The sequence below is a fragment of the Cyanistes caeruleus genome, chromosome 1, assembly GCF_971803275.1.
Source record: "Cyanistes caeruleus chromosome 1, bCyaCae1.hap1.1, whole genome shotgun sequence".
NCBI classification, from domain to species: Eukaryota; Metazoa; Chordata; class Aves; order Passeriformes; family Paridae; genus Cyanistes; species Cyanistes caeruleus.
In genome coordinates, this window is record NC_141701.1 from 54,449,841 (window position 1) to 54,475,785 (window position 25,945).

General features: G+C 39.4%; 1 protein-coding gene and 1 long non-coding RNA gene across 3 annotated transcripts in view; one reads left to right on the forward strand and one right to left on the reverse strand.

The window, feature by feature from the left end:
- Positions 1–1,724: 1,724 nt before the first annotated feature.
- The window catches only part of CDH7 (cadherin 7), a 91,507-nt gene continuing 67,286 nt past the window's right edge, over positions 1,725–25,945 (forward strand). Inside the window, exons 1-5 of one of the 2 annotated variants that reach the window (XM_086893608.1) lie at positions 1,725–1,801; positions 4,079–5,346; positions 5,766–5,906; positions 8,481–8,622; positions 18,724–19,131. In XM_086893608.1, the coding sequence (XP_086749734.1) occupies positions 18,922–19,131 (210 nt within the window). In that variant the 5' untranslated portion in view covers positions 1,725–1,801; positions 4,079–5,346; positions 5,766–5,906; positions 8,481–8,622; positions 18,724–18,921. Of the gene's footprint in view, positions 1,802–4,078; positions 5,347–5,765; positions 5,907–8,480; positions 8,623–9,838; positions 9,921–18,723; positions 19,132–25,945 lie in introns of those variants that run through there. The other variant, XM_086893618.1, reaches the window with a different exon arrangement.
- LOC147655512 (uncharacterized) lies at positions 7,966–10,035 on the reverse strand. Its single transcript, XR_015288220.1, has 2 exons — positions 9,889–10,035; positions 7,966–9,137 (listed from the first exon to the last, which is right to left on the reverse strand). It is a non-coding gene; the product is annotated as an uncharacterized LOC147655512 (long non-coding RNA).

Here is a 25,945-nt window from a genome sequence, read left to right on the forward strand (position 1 = left end):
TTCCTTTTGAAGTGGTAAGTGCTTGGTATCATGCCTTAATGCAGTACTGTATTGTTTTGTTCAGCCTCAGACTCAAAAAGCTGCTGGTCTGATCCTTCACACAGCAGAAAATATTGTGATCTGGGACTGAAGCAAGTAACACAGGAGCTTCCCCCCACCAGGGAAAGGGGGAGGGTTTTGCCTTCATCTCTCCCTGCTAGTGCCTGTTCTGTGCTATTATCTCTTTTCATAGGTGGAAGAGAATTTAGAAGGAGGTAAATACCAAATCTTCAGTTTTGTATTTTTTGGTTTTGTTTTGTTGTGTTTTGGTTTGTTTTTTTTTCCTTTTGGATAACAGCTATGTAGCCACTTCCAGTCACTGAAACAGGTCTGTAAATATGGTCGGAAATAGTGCTGCTGATTGTTCTTCTCTTTAAACTGATTACAGAAATCATTTGGAGAACTTGCATTCCATGTTTCAAACAACACTGTGAGGGAGATGATGATACAACTGATCTTGAATCCCATTTACACCAAGAATATTCTGCCAGGGGTTAAACAGCAAGTCATTCCTAAGCCCGAACTGTCAGTATTACCATTTTAAATGTCCCCCAATTAAATAATTAGGTGTAACTTAATAAATGTTTGAACACCACTTTCTTCCCTCTTCTTTCAGTCCAACTGTCTTGTAGTTTATGTCACTATGGCCCACTTTTCAGCAAGAGCATGTCTTAATATTGACTGTATCAAATTAATCCTACGGTTTATTGTGGGCAGCCCCAGTTGGTCCTGTTCTAAAGCTTTCCCTCCCTTTCTGGTGAAAAGCACTTGTACCATGGCCCTGCTGGTGGCCTGAATCACCTCAATTTGTTCTAGCAATCAGAGGCAGCTGCTCCTAGTGAAAGGAGTGTGGACCACTGAACAGAGCATTAGGACTGACCTCGGGCTGAATGCAAAAGGCTCAGCCTTTTCGGCGAGGTCAGTCGAGCATGTGCAAACAGATTTGCTGAAGTACAAAATGGTCCAGTGATTTAATGCAAGTTTTCTTCTCCCTTTCTCTCTTTTTCCCTTTCAGAAATGAAACAGGATAGAGGATAGCCTGGGTACAATCTTAGCAACATCTGTTGCCTTTCACTAGGGTCTTGGCCAAGGCCAATAGCTATTCAAAGAGCTACTGACACTTTGCTGAAAGAGAAGAAAGACTTAAATGGAGAAGTGTTTGGACATGTTTCCCAACACATACAGTTGGGTCTTTTTTGTGGGTCAGAATGCTTTTGGAGAAATACTTCTCCACTCCCTCCCCCAGTCTCCCCTTTTCTGGTGAAAGTGTCAGAAAACAAATCTTCAGCAAATTACAGAGCTCAGTGAACTTACAACACTGAAGAACAGTTAAATTTTCCTTTCTTTGCTTTTATTGTCTGAAATAAAGTGTGTTTGATGACTAAAATCTTAACCACAGTTAATAAGAAGTGTGAAGGAATTTATGCTTAAGATTGCTTCACATCTGTTACTTTCTAATTTCCACATCAATTTATCTTTTAAAGTAATTAGTAATAGCAGTGGAGCAACTGCAGCATTTTAGCACTATTGAGATGACTGATATTGTATGAAGATATATTTTGCAAAGTTATTTCTTATGTTTGTTTTCCTGTGAGCTCTCCCCCCCTCCCCCATAAATATTAATTCCATCCAGCACTTAGGAAGAGGCAGTTACCTGTTTCTCTCTCCCTTTTTTCCTCACATAGCTTTTCACAGGCAATTTTGGTCTGTCCAACCATGACATGCCTTCATAAAAATGACAGATGAAGCAGCTGAGTAACCGGTGGGTATATTATCCTCCTGCAGGCATCTGCTGCTCAAAAGGCACCTATTCTTTTGTTGGCCTTGAGACAGAGGAGGTATATTGCATCCCATACATGAAGTCATTCTTATCAGACTTCCCCTATTTTGAGGATAATCACAGTAAATTAAATAAAAGCTACTCAGAGGAAGTCTAGTAGAGTTATTCAATTACATATATTTGCAATGAAGCTTGATATAAGTACATGTCTGTAGACACAAAATATATTTCTAGAATCCTCAAAGAGAAATCCTGTGGAGCTTCCAGTTTTCCTGAATTTTGTTCTGATCAGGCCATGCACATTAAATTCAAAATAAGATGAATATCTATGGATGAGCACAAGCTTCATGGCATGGGATGTCTTAGAGTAGCTGACTCGTGTGTATTACACTCATGTGTGTGGTAAATTATTAATGTATATCTGTATGGTAGTACTTCACACTGAGATAAAGGTGCTGGTGCTCTGTGTCCCATGACTGACCTAAAAAAACCCCTTGTCCCAGAAAGTTCCCAACAGAAATATATATGACAAGCTTCAGTGAACTCAGAGGAAGACAAAAGCAGTACTTTTGAAAAAGCAAGGCTTTCAGGGCTGGTAACACCAAGGTCAGTATTGCTGAATGACTAGGCACAGCATCCCAGTGACCAGCACTGATGTCTCCAAAGGCCAGATTGGAGAAAATATGATAAAAGAGTGAATGGGATTGAATGAATTACTTCTGGTGCTAGGGCATTATTAACCTGCTAAGTGTGGGAGGAAGCAAGTTCCACAGAACTGCTATTTTCTTTCATCTGCCCTCGTCCCATTTTTTTCCCTTATACATACAGCTATGGGTAGAAGTAGAAGGAAATAAGGATTGATCAAGTTTTAGCTTTATTCTTGCAGCACAACCATTGGTGTAATGCTTTCGTACTTACATCTTCATGTCCACCATTTGGGACTTGCAAAGATTTCCATCACTTTCTGCACGAGTGGTACAAAATGCTGTGCTTTGTATTCTGAGCTAGTTTTCAAACCAACAATAACTTAGGTTTTTCATAAAACTTATTTTTGTCTCATTGACTAAACAATGTTTTCCCACTGGTTTTAATGAATGCAGAATCTATCCCAAGGAAAGGTAGAAGCTGGATAGGATTAAGGGATTTATAAGCTTTTTAACATTTTAAGTATAAAAGTAATGTCTAAGTTGTCACTCCTAAGGAATAAAAAATTTGATGGATACATTAGCTGGGTGGAAAATTGACATATGAAATTATGTCTCCTTCAGCACTCACACCAAATAATTTTGAGAGTGGGCAGTTCAGGATGATGAAGATAGTGACATATTTTTCTCTAACTCACTTAGAAGACATTTCCATCTGCTTCCTATACAACTGCTTACATGCTGGTGTAGAATTTTTTCAACATAAATATTCAGGTATAGGAGTTTAGCACTTCATTTAACAACCAGACTTGAAAAGTTGGGTTGCTTGAAGGGGAAAAGGAAGGGTCACTAGCATTCTCCTTGCTTTTAGTATTTCTTGTGCTTTTAATACTCTACATTTTGAAAATGTGTTTTGGGGTTGTTGCCTTGTTTTTGTCTTCAGTTTTGGGAGGGTTTTTCCGAAAGAGAGAATGCTTGTCCAATTTTTGCTGTGGTCAGGGGAAAAACCTACAAATAATAATAAAAAAATTGCTTACTTAGCTAAAGTTTTCACACAGGGAAGGTTATGAGCATCTTGAATACTAGTTACGATGCAGAAGTATACATAATTCAGGCCATTTATTCAGAAAATACTCCTAAAATTGCAGCTGTAATCACCAATTTTGTTTGTGCAAGTGTTCAAACTTGTCTTGATAAATCGCACTGGAGCACTGAAATCTGGTTTGGGTTTAGAGGTCAGTGAGGGAGTTATTCATATTAATTTTCTATAGCTGATGCAGAGTATAGGTCCGACCTGAAGGTAAATATACTGATATGTCAATCGGTATGGAAAGTTACTGATTTAATTGTGTATATATTGGCATTTTTCTCACAAGTAACTTAGCTGCATATTTTCTGATGGATGCTGCACAGTAGCAATGTCTCTGAGGCATGCAAAACTCCCTGAAGCCAATTGGTCTTCCTATGTATAGCTTTTCATAGGATCAGACAAATTGTGATTCTCTATGACAATTCCTCTGAAAAAATTACATCAGGTGTGCCACAGTATGAATACATGGCAGAATGTATCTTAATATCCAGCAGAAATGCATCTAACCTGTTTTTTTATTTTCAGCATGCATCAGAAAAGAGAGGAGTGCTGATTCTAAGGACAGTGATGCTTCTACTCCACCAGCAGGATCTTGCCATCATGAAGCATCAGTCTGAGACCCACGTGCTGTTCTGAACACAATTTGAATGATTGTGTTCATCAAGAGATGCTCGCAAAAGCAGCTACGTGACATCTTATAGAGAGTTACTGTTTAACTTAGCACTGTTGCAATGTTAGTGTGGCTCCAAGGATATAAAAGTAGTTGGTATTTTGCATACTCTTCATCCAAAGAATTCAGAAACTGAATTCTTTTCTGCTCCTCCCCTGACTCTATATTTGATAGTTTTTTGTTTAGACATCATTCTTGAATGAAACAGAAAAAAACCAGTTTTTTAATGATTCTGCCTCTCTTTTAATCCTTTCATCTCATTTCCTATCTCTTATTCCTAGTCTCCCACTTTTTTTATTCAATTCTTGTGTTTTAACAAATATTAATGCTTTTATTATCAGCACCTTTCTTTGTCTGCTGCTGATTTTTATTTTTTATTCCTCTATTGGTAATCCATACTTCTTACAGAGCACTCATTGCTCCACACTGCCAGCTTTGTCACTCTGTACTGTATCTCAGCGCTGGCCAGCTTGGTACATCCACTTATAATATGATGAATAGCATCTGGAGCCTGGCCACACAGCCTCCGTTCTGGTCTTAGGGCTTTTTTAAGCCATCTATCCTTGCTTGCACAAATAGCCTGTTCCTGTGTGGCCATAATGAAATTCCCCATTTCTCTTTTCAGTCTTCTGACCGCCTACATGCCGTTTGCCACCATAGTCCTGTGACATTTTCAAAATTCTTTCCATGTTTTTGTTTTTCAGTTGATTTATTCTTGTGCTGTTCTTACTGGTGTGTGACTAATAAATTACCCTCAATAGCAGAATCTTTTAATTTTGCAGCTTTCTTATGATTAAACAAACTTATTTTCAATTTACAGTTTCTTAACTTTACAAGTTCCTTTCCTACAACTCCCTTTGTTGCTATTCTCTGTTCTTCCTGACAACATAGACTCCATTTTTAACTGCATTCACTTTTATTACCTCAGGCAACTGTGACTTCTTATTACTTTTACAGTTACATTGCCTTCGATTAACTAGATTTACTTTTGAGGAATACCACTCCTGCAAATATATCAGTTACTCAGATTTGCCAATATATGGACAAAATATGTCATCAAAGGATTATGGAAACTCAAGGGAAGATAGAGAGGAGCCAAAGAGGGACAGATGGAGCCCTAATGGTAATGTTGAATTGATAAGGTAACACTTTCTAAACAGAATGGGTGGTTGTGGATACACAAAATGACCTCATAAATTCCCCCATCACCACTATTATTTACTGTAATTTAGTTCATATTATTATGTCATTTTGGCTGATATATCTTTAGAGAATATTCTGAAAAATATGTTCAAAAGAACAGGTTGTTGAACTTGTTAATGTTTGACAGGTCCCCTGTGGCTATACATTGGGTGGAAAACACTCTTGGAATATATGCAACATTGTAATTGTCTCAAAAATCTCAAAGTTTAAATAGGAAATTAAACCATAACTGTGAGGATGCAGAAAGGCAGAGACATCCCCCTGTTAAATATCTTGCCAAAGGCCGCAAGTGTCTTCAATTTCAATAGGCTTTATTTTTTTGCTTTCTGCTATTTGTAGAATGGAGAAAAAAAAAAGAGACTGAAGAAAAACATTGCTCAGTTCTAGACTGGAATCAGAGCTAACACAACCACAGCAATGGACACTGACTTCCCCTGTGATACAGGAAGCAAAATATTCACATCAGAATTGTAGCCCCTTGTAAGTATTATTTCTGGACAGCTGAAGCGCTTAGCTAAGAGTAACATACAGAGGAATTTGTACCTGTACAGGAAAATCATGTGTTAATGGTGTTAAAAAATGTTTTCCTTAAAAAAAATACTAAACTGAAAGCTCTCCTGCTTGCTTTATGAAAGACCAATATCCACATAAATTTTTAAGAAAAGGAAAAGTTAGCATTTTGCCTCTAAGCGTAATACATTTCATATGGAAGCAACTCTACAAGCTATTGCTGAGCTCATAATGGAAGTTGCTTCTTCCCACACATTGCATTAACAGGACCTAGGTAGCAGTTACCTGACATTGCTCTTTTTCAGAATGTGTATAATGAGTGTACAGATAGAAATGTTAATATTGAGAGACAGTCAGTGGCTCAGGGGACTGAATACAACCATTAAACGAATCTGTTTTGCGTTTTAGGTCAAAATCCTCCATAAGCAGCGGCCACCAAAGCTCTCACTGTCTAATAAGCATTTAACAGCATGTTTCAGAACATGCAGTTTTGGGTTTTGTGGTCCTAATGCTGCCTATGGAACCACTCTACAAAATAGCAACATAACTTGTGATGAGAAGAGGCATCCTTGATAGTTTCACCTTCCCAAAAGATGGGAAAGGTGCCAGTACCAATGTGTTTTGATGCCTGCAGTTACTCTTTACAGCACCTACCTAAGAGAGCACGGTCCAAGGTTTGTTTGTACAAACTGTAGACTTTCTTCTGGAAGTGATACACCCCTTGGGATAGGTAAATGCACTACAAAACATATTAGAAACACAACAGCGCTGTAGGTGTGGATTCCTGCCAAAATGATCCAGTCAATGCGTTGGAATGGACTGACTCATTGGCAAAAGCCCACAATCAAGACAGTCAAGAACAAATTGTATTAAAAAATATACTTTTGCTTATGTTACTAAAAATGGTAGATTGCCAAAAGTGACTAAGAATAATTGCTTCTTTATATTTTATTCTGCCTGTGCAATGAAATTATATTGGTCTGCTTAGTCACATATTTTGCTCGGAGTCACTGTGTTACTCCCATGAAAGTCAAAGGGTTTTATACATTCTATTTTGATATGACAACATAAGCATTTAGAAAAATAATAAGACAAAAATATCTATCCTATTTTCAACAGAGTGAAAATAAGTTCAAATGTTTTCACTGACACACAGCTTAACAAAAGGTTTTGCTTGTGGGACTAGATTTTTGGAACATAAAGCGCATCCTTGAGAGAGGTCTGTTAGGAAGGATGTCATGAAATACTCCGTGAAGCTACACATGAAAGCTTTTTAATTGGGTGATAATTGACTATTCTATTTTTCCATTAGTAATATTTGGATCAGAATCAAAATTAATAAGAAAGAGTCCTTCCTTTATAATGATTTTAAGTGACTGTACAACTATTTAGTCTGTATTTTGAACCTGAAGAGCATCATAGCTGAAGTTTATGAAGCTCATGACACCCTAAAGATTCCTTTTTTTATGTCATCCTATTTGAAAACAAAGATTTTTTTTTCTCTGTTTTTAACTATCCCATTTTCATCATTGAAGTCGTAACTACTGAATTAAGTGGTAAAAGACAAATTTTCATGGTTACATTGGTAACATCTCTGAATGAATCTGAAAGAAGATAAAGCAGAGGTGTTTATGATATTTCATGATAAAAAAAAAAAAAAAAAAGGATAATCTGTCCTTGAACCTTATCCTCTAAGGATCAGTGCAAAGACTCTTATTTTGATTAACTTGTAAAAGATGAATTAAGGATTGGGAGAAGGAGAACAAAGGAAAGGCGAATCCTTAATTACAATCTTAGGCAACTGTGTGCAATCATGTTTCAGGATTTTCTTGCCTGAATACATCTTATTAAGTTGTAACCATGCACACAGACACTCCACAACTTGGAAAATGTAGATTGCTTCTAGTTGCTCTCTTTAAACCACTTCTTCAGTTCACAAATGCCATGATGTTCAATTGCCTCCCTCTGATTAGAAGGGTGACATTGGAAATCACATCTGAAAGTGAAGCTTAAAGACAAGAAACACATAGAAGTTACATATTACATTTATTAAAATAGTCATGCATGCTGCATTTGTGTATTCAAAGGCTAAAAACTAATTCACAAGTTAAAAATATTTTTAAAGAAACCTTGGTAACCCAAACCATTTGTTTTGTTGCTGTTTTTTTCTTATTGAAGTGACTTTATCTGCACATTAATTTAATAGTGTTGACAACACATTTCATAGTACAATGTATAGTAGGAATGAAAAGTATTTATATATTTACATTATTAGTTTGTTTATATCATGTTTAAAATGTTTTCAATTTCAAAATTTCAAAAATGGTACACATAAAGCAAAAGACATTGGCCAAGGTGCATATCTTACAGTTGCCCTTGGTACAGTCCATTGTTCTAAAAACAGTACGTGTTAAAAATATTTTTGTCCGTGGAAAATGCCAGTTCAGCAGCTCTGCCAACATTTGCAACCTCTGTTGTTGTTTTTTTTTCCTTTTTTTTTTTTTTTTATTTTTTTTTACATTTATTTTTTTATTTTTTTTTCAGGAGGCGTGCTGGCTCCTGGCTGATCACGTTTCAGTTGTAGATCCGTTTCTTTCTGCAGACCCAAACGGCTTCAGCAGTGCTGAAATGAGGCAGAAAGTTTGTGCTGCCTCTTTCCCAGCCGGACCACGTCCAAACAAAGCAGGTACTCATCTCCCAGAGCGGCTGCCCCGAGCAGCTCCGGGGGCTGTGCGTGGGTGCTGCCGGGCACCAGCCCCAGAGTGACACTGAGCCTTCTCCTGCTGCCGGTGCGCACACCCCGCCTCTCTCCACCCTTTATTCTGGGAAAGCACCTGGTTTAGTTATTCAACGTATTTTTGACTTTTTTTTAATCCTCTTCTCCCCTCTCACCACCCCTCCGCGGTATAAACAGTGGCCGGGGAGGCGTGACAGCGGCTCTAGGGAGACAGAGGGCGGCAGGGCTGCGGCGTTTGAGGTGCCCCGAGCAGGTCGGTGGTGGCTCCGTGCCCTGCCCAGGGGAGGGGACCCCGGCCCGGGCCGCTGCCCCACGCCAGGCAGGAGGACGGGCCAGGGCAGGGAGTGTGGGTTTCACCAGTGGCAGGCTGGGCAGGCTGAAAGGGCAAAGCTTTAAAGCAGGGACTTCGCAAGTTCGGTTTAGTTTTGCGACTTTGTCTTCACTCCTCGAAAGCTCAATAGCAGCTTGTAGGACAAATTGCGCGGTGGGTTGTGGGGGGAGAAGTAAAAAAAAAAAAAGAAAAAAAGAAAAAAAAAATATCTTGAAGTCTCTCCTTCAACTCCCCGTTTCAAATGCAAATAGGCAGAGAGACTGGTTCCCGCCCCACCCCCTAGCCCGGCTCCTGATTTTTATCCAAAGGACTCCATCTGTATATCCTGTCAAGGAGGAGGAGGAGGAGGAGAAGAGGCGGGGGGTAGTGGGGCCGGGCAGGCTGCTTGCTCCCTGGATCGCGCTTCAATAGCCGCCGCTGGGTCTTCGGGAGCTACAAAGAGTCCCTGTGCCGCCTCCGCGCGCCCTCGGACGGAGCTGGCAGCCGGCTCCAGCCACCGAGCCGTGATATCCCCTGCCCAGAGCAGCATCCCCACCTCCTCTGCCTTCTCCCTCCCTCTCCGCTCCTTCCCTCCCTCCTCTTCCTCCTCCTCCCGCAGCCACGATCCGCACCCAGTCGGAGCTGGGCTTGGCACCGGCACCCACTTCTCCCATCGTGTGCCCAGCGGCTGGCTGTGCAGTGCCGCGCCGTGCCGTGGAGGAGGAGGAGCGGAGCAGCGGCAGCGCTCCCATCTCCGCGGGTGCGGGCGAGAGCACGGGCGGGCGCGCAGCCCCCATGCCCGGTGGGCGCCCCGCCGCCCGCAGCCCGCCCCCCCCCGGCTTGGGAGCATCCCGCCGGCACTTAGCCGCGGAGGCACCGTCGGCCCTTGGGATTAAAATACTCACCGCGCTGGGCAGCCGAGGGAAAGGGGGAGCAGGTAAGTGCTGGCTGCACCTGTGCCTTTCCTTGCCTTCCTTCCCCTTCCCCTCCCATGTAGGCAGAGGGCGGTCGGAGCAGGTGCAGGGAAGGGCTGCGTGCTGTTCCCCCGCATCCGCTCGCCCCGGAGCGGCTCCTGCCCGGAGCGGGGCCGCGGCTCTGCGGAGCCGCCGGGGGCGGCACGGCCGCGGCCGTAAGTTTCGCGTTCCCCGGGCTGGGGGCGGCCCGGGCAGCCCGGCTGGGACCGGCCGCGGGAGCACCCAACACCAGGTGTGGTGGAGAAACCGCAGAAAGTGAGAGCACTAGGACTATAGGCGCGTGTGCACCTTCTGAGAAATAAGAGAACAATAGCATCACTCTTGACTCTTTGGAGAAGTCTCACAGACAAGCGGGGAAGTGGGGTGGGGGAAGGGAAGACCACAGACTTCTGCAAAATATAGGCAGCTCAAACTCCTGACCGTCTCAGTCCTTTCTGCCAAACCCAAGCTGTTGTCTTGCTTGGGCTCGAACTCTGGCAGTGATGCTACAGTGCAAAAGATTGCAGAGAGAAGGAAATTTCCTGAGTTCTTTCTCAGAGCTTTCGTCCTTCTATGTCAAGGATGTTCTGGAGTTTGCAAATGTTGAAATTACCGGAGCTGGTTCTTTGATTAGTATTCAGCTGGTAAGGCTAGCTCTGCAGTGCTTGGCTGATGCTGACCCTTCCCCCTCCGCCCTGTCCCCCAGTCCGTCCACATATCCACACACGGACATGTCCTGCTTCCCTACAATAGGCTGTGTACGCCAGTAGCAAGAGGTTTGTCATCTGGATCCTCAGACTTCTAGTTGCTAATGGAGGCAAAAAACCCTTTTTGAGATATGGTTTAGCCTTTATACTGCTTTCAAAAGGTGAAGTAGTTCAGGTGAGCCAAGATTCTACAAACGATGTCTTCCCTGGGATGTGGGAAAGGATGGGAGATGGATACTTGTGATGTGCTCTGATTCTGGGAACTGAAATGCTGATACTTTAATCTTTTCCCCTTGCAAGGATAAAATCTTATGTTCTGACAGATAACTTGCTCAAGCCAAAACAGAGACTTGAAAGGGCAGAATATACTTCATAGTCTCTCTAACAAGACATACTGACTTGCCATTTTTCAGCTGAAACATAGGTGATTGTGCAGCTTTGCAGAAAATAAATTGCTTTTCCAGGATAAAATTATAAAAACATAAAAGAGCCAAACTCTTGAGCATGCCAATTTCTGAAACAGTCTCTCCTTGGCATTGATGCATGACTTTACTTTTCTATCTTTATTATATCTACTAATTGTTTCTCTGTTACACTATTTGAGTTTGCAGGGAATTTTTATTGGTGAAAGCTAGGTACTTTGTTTCTGAGAAAGGTGGGTCTACATAATCTCAGGTGCAGAGCTGTTCAGATGAGCAGGAGCATGAAAGTTGCATAACTAAATGAAGTTTGCTTACCGTGTAGCTTCTGAAGGTACAACAGGTCAACAGACAAAGATCAGCCGTAAAGTGATGCTGATTTTCTCTGGGCAATAATATAACAGTTTTAACGATGCAGAAGTGGAGTGAGAATATTTGGAAATGGTACGATTGTGCCTCATTAGAGCTAGTTCAGTGCAACGGGTGTGTTACCATCTTTGGAGGAAAAAAAAGAACACAAAACCCACTTAACAAACCCAAAAGAACTATCCAGGGACCAAAAGTGCTATTATTTTTAAGTCCTTGTACACAATTTTATAGCTTTTCACTCTGCAGCTACCAGGGGATCTAATCTAGACATCTAAACACACTTTTTTCAGGGTCATGAAGAAAGGCTAAGTAAGATTTAAAAAACAATTGCAATAAAATCCACAGTAAGGGAAGGCCTAGCTCTGACAGCTTTTAATATTAAGTATGTGCAATATCTAGGGTTTGAGTACTCCATAAAGATTTAAAACTACCAGGAATATTAGGAAAATATCAAAGATAATAATTTGAGCTACCACTGCATGTTAGAAATGCGTGTCAGGTAATGTGAGTGAAAATACAAACATCAGTAATATAGCCTGTTTTCTTGCAAAAAGCCATTAAAGATTGCAGTTTTAATCAAGGAACATTTCACCCTAATAATGGGAGAATTTACTGTAATTAAAGGCTGATGTAGGTCATTAGAATTGTGTTAAAAGTCAGATGACAGCCTCACAACTCTCCTAAGTCTACTTGCATTGATTTAATAGCAAGGCACTATTGATTATTTGCTATTGATTTAATGGCAAAGTATTCTCATTTTTTCACGTAAAAAGGTAATTGTAAAGCATTTGTACAGCTGCAGATTAACTGTGAATTTTTTGATGAGAAGAATGGGTACAATATCCACATATATTTTCGCCTATCCTTTTCACATATGACTGTGTGTCCGTACACATTGTACCACATTTTTCTGTTTCTTCAGGCTTGACTGAAGAAAATCATTACTAATGCAAGACCTTATATTGTTCTACTCCAACTTAAATTCCTACTTTGCTATAAACCTGGCTAAGCCTTTTCTCAAAGGGATTCAACTCACAAATTGACTCTGATGTGTGATTGAAATAGAAAATATTTTAAATTTCAAGTGGTTTACAGATGAATATACTGCTTGGGAGTCAGTCCTAGTGATGTCTAGTAAGTTTATGTGTGTTTTCAATCTAATGACTTCAGTATCTGATGTGTTCAGTGGTTCTTCAATGAGGGCCTTTCTTGAGCCATTCCTTTTCCTTTAGTTTATCACACACATTTCTTTTCATGTACGCCTTTCATGCTACTACTGGGCATTGTTTTCTTGTGGCAATAAAAATCATTAAATTCTATCTGAGGAAGGGCGCATAAACTAGATGGTTACTTCAGTTTTTCCTGTCAAACCAGGCTTAACTCTAAGCAGTAATGCAGGAGTGCCTCCTCTGGGAATTCAGCAGTTCTGCAAGAAAGTCATCCCTAGGCATTATGTGACGTTCTTCAGCTGAAATGAGGCTGCAGAAATTGAGCTTGTGGAAATTTAAATATTTGCCTTGATTGGTCCCAGATCAACAAATACTGCTGGCGTTTCTTTTCAATAACTGATCAAATTAGCATAATCCTTCCCAGCAACTTAGATCTTTCAAGTGTACCATGGCAAGGTGAAAAACCAGCAAAACTCTTTCACATGGAGAAAATGATATTAGGAAAAAAGAATAAAATCTTTCTTTAGTTAATTTTGCTTGGGGAACAAAACAAACTTACCAACAACCCAAACAATTTAGCACTCTTGACACGTGCAATCTTATGATCAACTGCAGAGCAGTATAAAAGACCAAAAGCTGTTACCTGGTTTTCTTTATGCATTTTTTTTTAAGCCATGTAATTTATTGCAGTGTTCCTAGTGTTTTTCTGTTGTCTCATCAGGTCCTTTCACCTGAGTCAGAGGGTATTGGAGCCAGTTTAGTGTAACAGTGCCATATGTTTGGAGCAGTGATAGTTTTTTGCTTGATAACCAGATGCAGACTGCAGGATGTGCACTACATTTACAGATCTCCCATGTGAATATTTAGGCCAGTTAGCGGCAGGAGGTTGTGGTCTGTAGTTGTAATGTCATCTGGCACAGGGAGTTAATAGGCTTCATCGTACTGCCTTGACTTGAAGAGCTTCATTTCATCACAGGGTCCCCACCTCACTTGCTCTAAGGCACCCTCCTTTTCTTTTTCTCTTTCCCTGAAAAATGTGATAACCAGACATTGCAATTGACACTGTAATTAGACATGTTATCTTCTCAAAACCTTTTTGTCTCAAGGATCACATTCCTGTTCATATGACTGTGAAGGAGTCTCCTGTAATATTTAGGATGTGTGATGTGGAGGAGCTGCAGGCTTGTAACAAAGGGGAATTTTCTCTGCCACTAAATGTAACACCCTGTCCAATGGGCATTGTAAAATTGAATGTCAAAGCATAAATATTTCAGTGAGGGCAGTCCAGCTGTCAAGGGGCTCACCTCCTGGTTCTACTTTGTTTAAGGGATCATGTTTCAAGATCCAGTGGCAACAGTCACCCTTGGAATTATTTCAACACCCTGGGTCTGATTTTACTGAATGACTAAAGTAGAGAAAAAACAAAAAAAAAATTAAAACAAACCCATGGAATAACTGTGTATTGTTGACCAAGCTAAAGCCAGATTTAGTAGCAGGAAGTGGCTGCTCAGTCAGTGAGGTCCATATTTGTGCAGTAAATTTTGAAATGGTAGCAAAAATTGAAGCAATTTGATGACATGAGAATAATGGGGCAGGGGGGAAGATGAGGGAAGAGAAGGCAATAAAATAGGAGTGGTAAACTCTTCCGTTATAACTCCAACGAGTGGCTGACAGTGAGATTTCAAACTAGAGTAATGCAATCCAGACTGGTGGAGTTTAGTAATGGAAAAGGGTTTGGATTTCTGCTGCTTCCTGAAGCATTTTACACATTAGAAACACTTTCGGGCAAAATACACTGAAGGACAAAATTCTCTGTTGGGTTGAAGAGGTTGACAGGAAAATGATATGGTTCATAGATTAAGCTGGCACTGTGACACTGGTAGCAATGTGTGAGCAGAAGTCTGCAGGAATTTGCATTTTGGCTGCGAAGGTTAGGTGGTAAAAAATGATCTCAAGAGCCTTCAGTAAACTGCCCTAAGGGGCTGGGGAAATCTCAGACGTGGGGAAGGAGGGCTTCCAAGACGGTATCTCTGAGACTTGTCCTTATCTACTGATGCTCACTGTGACACACAAACAATGAATGCTAGACTTGATGAGTTGTTTTAGAAATTATGGAGTGAAGGAAAATATTCAGAGAGATTTTCAGTGGGTGTAAATTACCCTTAATTGCTTGCAGTGAGGGAGACTATTCCTTTAAGTTGAGGATCTTATTCATGATCTGAATGTTTTCAACAAATCAAGATTGCCCCTTAGAGAGAGCGCATAATAGTGTCTTTTTGACACTAGCAGATTGTTTTGGCAAAGTAGAGTAGTAACATTTTTCAGATTAGCAGTGTGCACCAGAACACTGTGGCTTAAATATAGTTTAATTTTTGTACAGCAGATGGGGGGAAATGTAAGGTTTATGATGTATATTGAATGAAGGGGTTATTATTTTTTTCAAATGTGTATTCTTCAGTCTGAGATTTTATATATCAGCCAACTATTTAAGAACATGAACATGAGAGTTTGGATATCTTGTGAATATTTTTTATGCTTAGTTATTTTGGGTTTTGTGGGGTTTTTTTATTCTTACAGCTATTCACCTGGACAGGGTGTTACTCTTCAGTTAAGACATGCTACCTGCACTCCCCAGATCACATAACATACTCTCCAAATTACACACCAGTTCTTTTACTTTGCATTTTTCATATTTGTGATGGCCAGGACAACATGTAAAGCAGATAAGGAAAACAAGCTTAGATGTGAAAGCTATAGCTTAATGCTTTAAATACACTAACAGTGTTATTACAATTTTATTTCTTAAGGCCTAAGTTACTTTTTAGGTTGGCAAAGTGTGAATGAGGAGATATGATTTGGTTTACCCCTGTTTGGGGAGGGCAGTAGCATTTGGAAGATCAGAAACAAGATGTAAAAGTACACTTTTATTCTAGTGAAGTTAATGATATCGATTAAAAGTGTAAATATTTCTTGGTTTTATATACTCTGAATCTTAGTTTTTCAGAAAGAGACAGAGTTTCATAAAAGAGCATCTTTAAACAAAAAATTACAGGGTGGTTGCAGGTCAGTTTTGCCATTACACTCAAGTCAGTAAACACAGATGACAGTGAAGACACTGGAATCAGTGCACTGAATACCCTCTGTTGCTGTCAGTGTTAATTTTATCCACTGCTGCAAGTGCAACCCTGAACACTCAAGCTATACCTTAATGAGGAAAAAAAGTCCTACACTACCTCTTAGTTTTCAGTTTTATGAATGATGTGACATTGCTTATGTAGTCTTATGGGCTTGATACTTAAGGACATTATAGAACAGGTGATGTTGAAGTGCTAGTTATGCTTGGACAATATTGATTAAAAAAATCTGTATAAAATGTGTGTCTATGTATCTATGTTTCTATGTATCTATCTACCTATGTATACATCTATCTATCTATCTATCTATCTATCTATCTATCTTAGTAAGAAAGGTAATGTAATGCAATTTAATAAAGAACTATTCCCAAAACAGAAATGATTTTTAAATACAAGAGACTTCTGCTTTTGGAGGCATCGCATATAAAAGACAGGGTGCTGGAAGAGCTATAAATAAAACCCCCCAAAAAAAGGGCTCTAAGAGGAGTAGGAAGACTTATCCTGAAGAAAAGGAAAAAGGGAAGGAAGAGTGTTTCAGAGCAGAAAGTGCTGCCACACAGCTGAATAAAAATAATTGGAATTTTGGAGTCTGTGTGGTGAAAGTATTTGAGAATGAGTAAACCACAATAATGTTTTCTTTCCAGGAGGTGTGAGTATTCTGCTTTTCATCAGATTGTGCTGTCTAGCATATGGACTGTTTTTCAGTTGGTATTTTGGGTGCGTTTTTCAGTTCTGTGCTGTGGCGTGTGGCTGGGGACCATGGCACTCCATATGGTGGCTTTCATACTTTCCTGCAGGTGTAAAATAAAGGATATAAGAGAACACTGTTCGAGATAAAGGTTAGAGCAATTCTAGGTTTGAAATGTCTGTTCAGAGCAAGAACAAGACATTTCAAACTGCTTAGTGAAAAGACTCTAACATATTGTAAATGTTTTACTGACATTTCTTAAGAAAATCCATTTTGTATTTTTATCTCTGTTAAATAACAATCTGCTGCCTCTTTGAAATAAACTGACAGTTTATCAATATCAGATGTCTTTAACATGATGTAACTCAGACACAGAGAGGGGAAATCAAGGATGCATAAACAGCCTCTACTACAAACAACACTTACCGTAGTTGAACAGAGCAGTAGGAAGTAAACATATCACAGGGAAAGCACAGCTACTTCCTTAACACTCATTGGCATCCCTCTCAGTAATTACTGTCATATGGTCATGATTTACCCAAAGGGCCAGATCAAAACTGAGCTATGAGTAGTTGGGATTAATCATTTCAAACTAGGCTCTTCTAACGAGGATGACACCTGCTTGTTAATCCTGCTGTGAGAAGAATTTTGGTCCATGTTGGAATGATGCCTTTTATAAATGTAGCATCATGTTTTCAAAATTAGGGTCTTTAGGTAAGGCTTGCTTATTCTCTTCATTTTGCCTGGATTTTCCTACATGGAAGCTCTCAAATTGCTGCTGCTTAGCAAACATGCTCAGTGGGTTTGTGGTTTATCCCACCAGCCTCTAAGCAAAGCCTTTCTGGTGCAGGGCAGTACCACAGAAGGGATTACTATAAAAAGGCTTTAAATACAGTCTGTAATCAGAAGAGCTTTTTATTTGTTTCATGTTTCTGCCCTCTAGGTACCTTTGGCAGCATGATGCATAGGCGTTCTGCAGCTGAAAGAGCCTGACATACTGAAAACAGATAGTGGATATCACATTTCACTCAGTTTTAGTAGTAAAGGATAGGACTATGATAATCACTCCAGAGTGTTTAATGTGTATGTGATTTAATGTCTAGCCTTTTTAGATTAATTAAAAGTATAAAGGATGAAATCTTCTTTCTTCCGTGGCTTCCTAAGTAGCAGCAGTTCACTCCAAATTAATGTCGTTATCTATTTTAATTTCACCCTTATTTCCACTTCATGTTTGGCACCTCGTAAATGCTTCTTGTCTCCCTTATTGCTCACTTGGACAAAGAAAATGTCTGTTTAAGAGACAGCTTTGCTTACCTGGTGATTGTACCAAAAGGCAAAGCTATGTTTGGTTCTGACTGACAGAATTTATACTTTTAAAAACGTTATACTAGGTATACATTTTCACATGAGCAGAAAAGTCTCACAGTCATAAAAGGCAGAAAAATGTCTTGTTTAAGTATTGAAGTTTGTGTTTCTAAAAAAAAATTATTTTTTTTTTATTAGTAAGTCCTATGAGTTATTAAATAATTAAATTTTTAAATAAAAACCAATTTACATGTGTTAGTCCTGAAAAATCATTTGTTATTAAATCAAGGTTTCATTGAAAATACAAAATGACATTATCTTCTGATCTTTCTGGGCGTATTTCTGTATAAATATATAAAGTAGTCTAACATGTTTGTTACTGTGCCTGACATTTGCTTTAGGAATGTAGTGAAATTGAGTGGGGAGACTCAGGGCTTTTTACCAGGTCAGGTTCAGATCAGAACAAATCATAGCATCTGGTGTACTGTGACTAAGAATCAATCAAATTGTTCTGATTCATCTTATGCTTGTTCATTTTACTTTTGAGTTATATGGGAGAGAGTTAAACTAGGATATGTCCCTGCCATTAATATAACTCACTGCCTATAGCTGGTTTGTAATTATATCATAGGAATGGCAAGTGAAGCAGACCAGAGTAGACAGAAGAGAAAATATCAAACCAAATGACTGTTAATAACCACACTTACTCTGATTATTTTAAAAAGAAGGAATTTTAGCATTTATACTGGAAAAAAAAATGTGTATTAAGAGAACATTTAGGAGAAAACTTTATGGCTATAAATACTGTTGTATCTGCAGTAGTAATGTCATCCAAGAAGTTTGCTATAAACTTTGAGAGATTTATGTAAACTCATTGGTGTTGATGAGAAGAAAAGTAATAAATGAACAGTTTTGATGCATGATGCATGCAAAGAATTTGCATTCTCTAAAAACAATTAAAATTCTGACAACAGTTCTTGTCTTTTTCCCGGATAGGTACCCATTATACCATTTCTTTGGTGAAGGCTGTTCAGCAGTGGTGACATCTTCCAATCGACCACTCTGCAAATTATTATCTCTGGACTCCCAGCTGACACTCTCCCGGAGGCTAGAGCTACTGAGACAACTGGAATTGTGCCTGCTTTGGTCAAGGTTTTTTCTCTCACCGAGGAAAAAAAAAAAAAAAAAAAAAAGATGAAGTTGGGCAAAGTGGAGTTTTGCCATTTTCTTCAGATACTAGCTCTTTTCCTGTGTCTTTCTGGGATGAATCAAGCAGAGCTCACAAGGTCCAGGTCAAAGCCCTATTTTCAATCAGGGAGGACGAGAACCAAACGCAGTTGGGTGTGGAATCAATTTTTTGTGCTGGAAGAATACATGGGTACAGACCCACTCTATGTAGGAAAGGTAGGGGATTTAAATAAACTTTGGAGGGTGCAGATGCTTGCTTTTTGATGTGTTTATATGATGCAACATAAAAATTGTAGTTCTGTTAGCCCCAAACAACAACACATTGCGTTCTTGTAAGAATGCAAGGTTCCTGTTGCAATTTTCTTTAAGAGCTCTACATGTTAACACTGTTGGTTTAACAGAGTATAGTAATGAAAGTGTTTTGCCACCACTGATAGAAAGAAAATATTTATTACTCATACTAGATTTTAAAACAGATTGACATAATGGTGAGTATTCTTTTTTGAACATAACGATGAGTATTCTTCTGTAAGCGTTAGCAGCTAGTCCCAGAAAAAAAGAAGTTCTGTATGATGTTGTTTGCTCCCTAAAACTCAGCACTACTGAAAGCAAGGGAGAAAGAATCAGGCGTCTGTGGGTGTGATGAGTGAGAAGGAGGGCATGTCTGCATTACTGCTTTTCTTTGACATTGCCTGGCTGGCAGATTGGCACCTTGGGGGCCTCACTGTCCTCTGTGCACAGCACAGCCTTGTGGCTTTACCTCGCCTGTGATGGGCACAGGTCCAGCACAGAGCCAGTCCTTTTACATCAGGGCATCCCAAATGGTTCCTTCTGAGCGCCCGTCGCTGCACATGGAGCACACTGAGCACAGCTGTGAATCCGGGACTTAGCTCATTTGCTGCCTTGTGCTAGTGGGTAGTACGCTGCCTTCAGCAATTATGCAGGGGAAAAAAAAAGCCCACAAAACAAAACCCCCTCTTGTGTTTCTCTGTAACATTTATGTGTAATCATCTTACTGAAAGGAAAACCCATTTTCTCCGTAATATCAGAATCAATAAATAGAGTTTCTCATTAAAATACAGCAAATGCATAGAAAACAGGGGAGTGACAGCTTTTGGCACAAGAGCATGCTTACAGAAAAAGAGATGAAGTAATCTGAAATCCACTGCTTCAAATATACCAGTGCAATGAATTTCAGTTTACCTAATTCATCCTACTGAGACAAAACCTTGATGTTTGTGTTAATACAGTTAAGCACTTAGAATTTAATCATGCCAACTGAATAATCAAGTTAAATAGGGAACTGCTTTCATGATTGCAGCTATGGTTGTGTTTAGGTGCTTTTCTGAATTGGGACTGGTACTTTGCATAATTGGAGCCTTAAGAAAGGTGTGCTAGAATCAGAAATGTCATCTTGTGTTACATTGGTCTTGAAAGTTTTGGTAAAGTTTTACATTATGTAGAAGTATCCATTTTGATGCCACACAGCTGCTGGTTGTCTCTGCAGGTTTGTCTTTTAGGCAAATTTGTCCCCAGGTTGGAGTTTCTCTTGTGGCTCAGGAAATGGCCTATTTGGCATTCTTTTCCCCTGATAAAGAAAGAAGTGTGGCTTGCAAATTTGAATTTTTCTCCTGGAAAAGAAGCATCTTGAAATACTCAAGTGAAGACTAGTTTTGATCTGTAGTAATTCTCATATTCAGTCGATTGCTATATTATGGCCAAAAATGCTGCGGTAGTGCTATAGTACATGATATTTGCATGCACGTGGTTATTTTTAGTTTCACAGTCTGCTCTTTCCCGTCCTTTGCAAGAGTCCTAGCATTCACAAGCAGATATCTTCCAAAATGCAACTTTTTTTTTTTTTTTTTTTTGGAAACATTCTGTGCCCAGCCTGCGTTTGTATCATCAGTATGAATTGTTGGCTCAGGAATTTGTACCAGCAATCCATTTTGTAGGAAAAGCAGATAAAAATTTTCACTTACATAAGGAAGCCCATCTTCCTAGAAACACAGTCCTTGCTGAGCATCTTGTAAGATAAGATGTGCCCAGTTCCTAACCTTCTCACTGTAGAGGCTTTTGACTGTGTGGCTGCTGAGGTGCAATCATGACCGAAGCTGCATTCCCACGCAGGGGAGCAAAAAGGTGAAGAAGTGAATTTCTTTCTCTGTCTTAACATATTATGTGTAGCACCACTCTGAAGTGAGCAGCAATCACCTTCCTACCCCTCTTCTCCTCTTGAAAACATGGTTGCTCTTGTTTCAAATCCTTTGCAGGCAGGTAAGGACAGGGAAGACTGAGATTTGGATATGAAGGATAAAGTTTTTTTCCTTTTTTTTTTTCCCCCCCTTCTTGGTGAGGAAGCTGCAGCAAGCAAAAAGCTGGCATAACACACTTTTCTCATCAAATGGAGTGGAAGCAGAAACCAGACTTTGCAGAGTGCTCTGCTTCTGGGGAGGCCAGTCCTGCACTGTCTTACATTCAGGAGGCTTTGCAGGGTGCCAATCTAACTGCATATCCAAGAAGGAGGGACCTTCTTCCAGCTTTTAACGGCTGTGAGATAAAAAGGCTTCAGAAACACTCAAGGAAATGGATCTGTAATAGGGGAATACTGTCTCCCTTCCACTATTCAATTCTACAGAGCCCTAGACAGTTCTAGCTGGAAGGCAGCATTTGGGGGATGTTAGGGTTACATGGCAAATCATTCAAGAGTTGTGAAATACCAATGTTAATTCCATGTTCAGCACTAGCTCTGTCCTCCTGGGTGTCTGCATGCTGACACTTTAATAACATGGTCATGCAGACTAAAACACTATTCATCGTAAATAATGTAGTAGGATTTCTATTCACCTCAGTAAAACAAGTCCTTCCCTTAATTTTTCAGTGCTTTCGTATTTGTTTGACAAGGCTTCACATCTATACCTGATGTGTGTATATATATATGTATATACCTGCAGCCTTTCTTCTGGAGATCCTTTTTTGTTTTTCTAAATGCATATGTATTTTTTTTTATTAAGGCAGCAGGGCCTGTCTCTCATGTGACTCTGGAGAAACCTCTGGAGGAGTTCCATTAATTTTACTCTAATAGGAGTCAGAGGTGACAGAAGTTTGGTGCCTTTTTTATTCTCTTCTTTTAAAATTTAGGTCTTTCCTCTCTATGATATGAATTTTAATCATCTTGGATGTAATTCTAAGCACCTCTTGGGAGGTGCTTAACATGTAATCAGATTGTGGACTGAACCATATACGAGTCTTTTTGGTCAGCACAGCATATGTTATGTTCACTTGAAGGGCTGAAGCATTTAACCGTTTAACGCATTAAAATGTTTGGATAGGCGCTGTTCTCTTCCAGACATGCCATGTAGGAGGTGAGGCAGTTAAACTGTAATGCTTATTCAGCTAGAAGCATAGCTGGCTTCTGTTTTCTGGAAAATGTTTACTATTGCTCGGTAATATGTTTTTGTGAAATGCCTTACTCCATATTTTCCTCATAAATGACGTTAATGGAATCTATTTGGGCCAAAAGAAAAAAAAAATAATATAGAGCAGTTTTAAATTATTTGAAACATAAACACCTAAAATTAGGAAAAAAGTATATGCTATTGTGTTGAATACTTGAAAAGCTGTATACAATCTTGTAATTGAAGTTTCCATGGGTACACAGTGGCAAAAGGGGGTGCAGTAAAAGTGGAATTTGAACATTTTGTTGATACTTTTTTGGTTTTGTTACATGACTATCAGGCATTCAGGGTTTGGGTGTTTTTTGGTGTGGTGGGCTGGGGTTTTTTAATTATTATTTCTTTTAATATCTTCTGCTGAAAGAGTGTCAGTCTCATGAAAGGGATTATAATGACACAAAATCTCTGACAATTATAATTTCACTTTTATTACTAAAAAGCTAAAAAAAAAAAAAAAGACAAACAAACAAACAAAAGAAGCCTCAAATAAACTTGAAGAAGTGAAAGAAGTCTTTGAACTCCATATGAGATGCTGATTGATAGATGGCTTCACTGTTTTCTTTTGGATCCAAACCAGCTCTCCTTTTCCAATGGCTCTAAATTTAGGTATAGTTACAGGGCAGTTTCAAGCTTTTTGCTGAGTTGAACTCTTCTTTTCCCTTGAGATTTCTCTAACATATGAAGGACTGAAAATAAAAGACAGAGACTTTTAACTGAGCACAAACCCAAGAAATTAGTATGTAACTTTGAGAGGCTCACTGGTAATTCTCAAAAATAACACATTGAACTAGTAAGATGCCCTGAGTGTTGGTTTTTATTTATACTGTAGAAGAAAGTAAAACTTAAGTCCTAACTTGCATTTTCTAGACTGTACAATAAAGAAAAAAAGGTTAAATGAGTGAGCTAAGAGCATAGAGTTTTCTAGATCCCACAGTCATTGCCTTCCAACACAATTTTACCTGCCTCTTCTGACCTGTTGTAAGGTCAATAAACCTGTTGGATTCAATTTTCAAACATGGAAAAAAGTGCATAAAACCTAATATTTGCATTATTATTTCCTGGAGTAGTACAGAAGGAGGGACCATATGAAAAAAAAATGAATTGAACTTAAGCTTTTCCTATAAAATTAGGTCATTTAAGAGAATTTTCAGATTTTACAAGTTTTAAGAGAACTAACAGGCAGGCTGGGGAAAGGGTTTTTAAAGCAGCCATATAACAAGTTTATGTTATTATTAGCATTGAGAGTGGGTAGTTTTTTTCCAGTCTCCTCATTTTTGAGGGAAGGAGGCTGGATAGGGGAGGATACTGGGGTTTTGAGTTAATGTTTTGTGTTTTCAAAGGTGTTTGTGAATATATCAATAAGGTGACAGAATTACTCACATACTATATTTATCTGTGGTGTGACCTTGTCTCAGGCCATACCGATGCAGTCAGCAGCACAGCTCTTTTCATAGAATCATAGCCTGACAATTTCAGCTGTGGCTGATGAATTTTGACTGAGTTAGATAATAAGTATCTTTTCTAAAATACTTTTAAAGCAGTGAGTACTGTGGAAGTGCTGGACACTCAGTCAAACTGAGACTGAACTGGCATTTTGGGAACTGTAGAGGACATAGCGTGATATTACAAAAGCTAAATAAAAAAAAAGGACTGGGCTGCCTCACTTGCACATAGTGAAGAAGGAGGTTAGTCAGGCACAATTCCCTGGAGGGATTTGACCCTCCTGCTTCTTCCAGAGGCACCCACAGGGACTAGGACTCTGCTCAGCTTCAGCCTGTGTTTTTTTCCCCTCCAAGTATCCTGTGCAAGGTAAATGTTCATGTCTGCTCTGCAAGTGAGCTCTTGGCTGAGAGTACCCACAGTTCTGCAGATTTTTGCTCATTTTCTACCCCATGTAGTTTTGGGAAAAAATATTCAAACAAACCAAATTCAGACCAACTATTTTTCATCTTTGTGGCCTCTGTGTGGAAAACACACAGCATAACTCACAAAGAAACTTCCCCTTTGTTATATTTTTTCCTCCTTTTCTGTTTGTGTTATCTTTACTTTTATCATAATCTTTGAAGTCCTGTTGTTTTATATACTCCCAGAAGGCCATTTATGAAAGGGGAAAAAGAAAATCTGCTGAATTTCTGATATTTATCCATCTCAGGAACTCTTTGCTTTTCTCTGCTATAAAAATTGATAAGAGTTGACCTTTTAAGTAAAATGGGACATGCCATTCCTGTCAAGTATTTCCCTACCACAAGTGCTGCAAATGGAATGAATGAACAGAGAAAACAGTTAAGTCCTGCTTACTTGCTTTATGTACTGAATAGGTCTTGGGGAAGTGATGCTTCAGTTGTACTGCACAGGTATGACTTTACCGTTTCAATTTGTTCTGTCCATTCCCAGTATCACACACTTTTCTTCACTGAATAGTCACTTGGGCTTTGTGTTATTCCATGCTATAATTTATGTGGATTAGCCTGAGCTGACTGGCAATCCAAATGTTCCCTCCTTAGCAGGAAGGGCTAAAGTGTCTCTGGGGAGAATGGTGAGATTAAGGCACACAGGAAGAATTAGCCAAAAGGATAACCTAAAATCTCTTGCCTTTTCCTGGTCCATTTCATCAGCCTGCACAGCTACAATGTAATTTCCTCTTTCCCTCTTTACCAGAAGTCCTCTTCTCTCATAGCTGAATGGATACTGTAGAAGGTTTTATGCCAGGGACTTAAAATGATGACAATTTCACAAGCCCTAGCACTAAAAGACAATTTGTATGTAATTTCATTATTAGAAGTGATAATAGAGTTGAGAGACTTATGGTTGGATACTGAACCAGGACATGTAGCTTTTTGATCTCTTTCTATAATATAGAACATTGATCCTTAACATGTGCCATTACAGAAGAGGAAGGTTAGTGAAGGTGATGACAACATCAGTAAATTAGGCAGCCCTCATGGCAATCTTTCGTTCAATGGCACAGCCATGCTATTTATGTAATCCTGTAATACTAGTTCTGTATTTCAGCAGACTGAGAGGCTCTACCTGCAGCCCCCTGTAGCAAAAGTGTCTTTTGGGCATTATTGAAAACTAAATTTTATGAGTCTCTGACAAAATAGAAAAGCAAGAGTAAAAGCTAATTTTGCAATTATGTGTAGATGAGAGACTCCTGTATGCTTGGCTGGTTATCAGAAAATTCCTTATTTTCAGGACAGCATGAGATTTAAAGCTCTGATGTCAGTCAAGCTGATGCTGGTTCAGCTGACATTTTTAGTGATGTTCTGACATTCCTTCTTTTCATCTTCTGAGATTGTACTTGGTCCCTTAGTTCTCGTTATTGGCTGTCATCCAGCATCCAGTTTTATGTCCGTCCTCAGGTCTCACAGTTCTGTCTTAATGGCATTGGAAATACAGCACTGTAAAACTATGGCTGTCAGGAACTTTGAGAATTTGCATTGTTCTAAGACTAAGGAAGTCCATTTGTGAATTATTTTGCTAGCTAAAATGCAAACACAACCCCTGCTCTGAGGCAGTGGTCTTATAAGGCAAGGGCTAATAGCTGACTAAGAAGCAAGGACAGAATTCAGAGA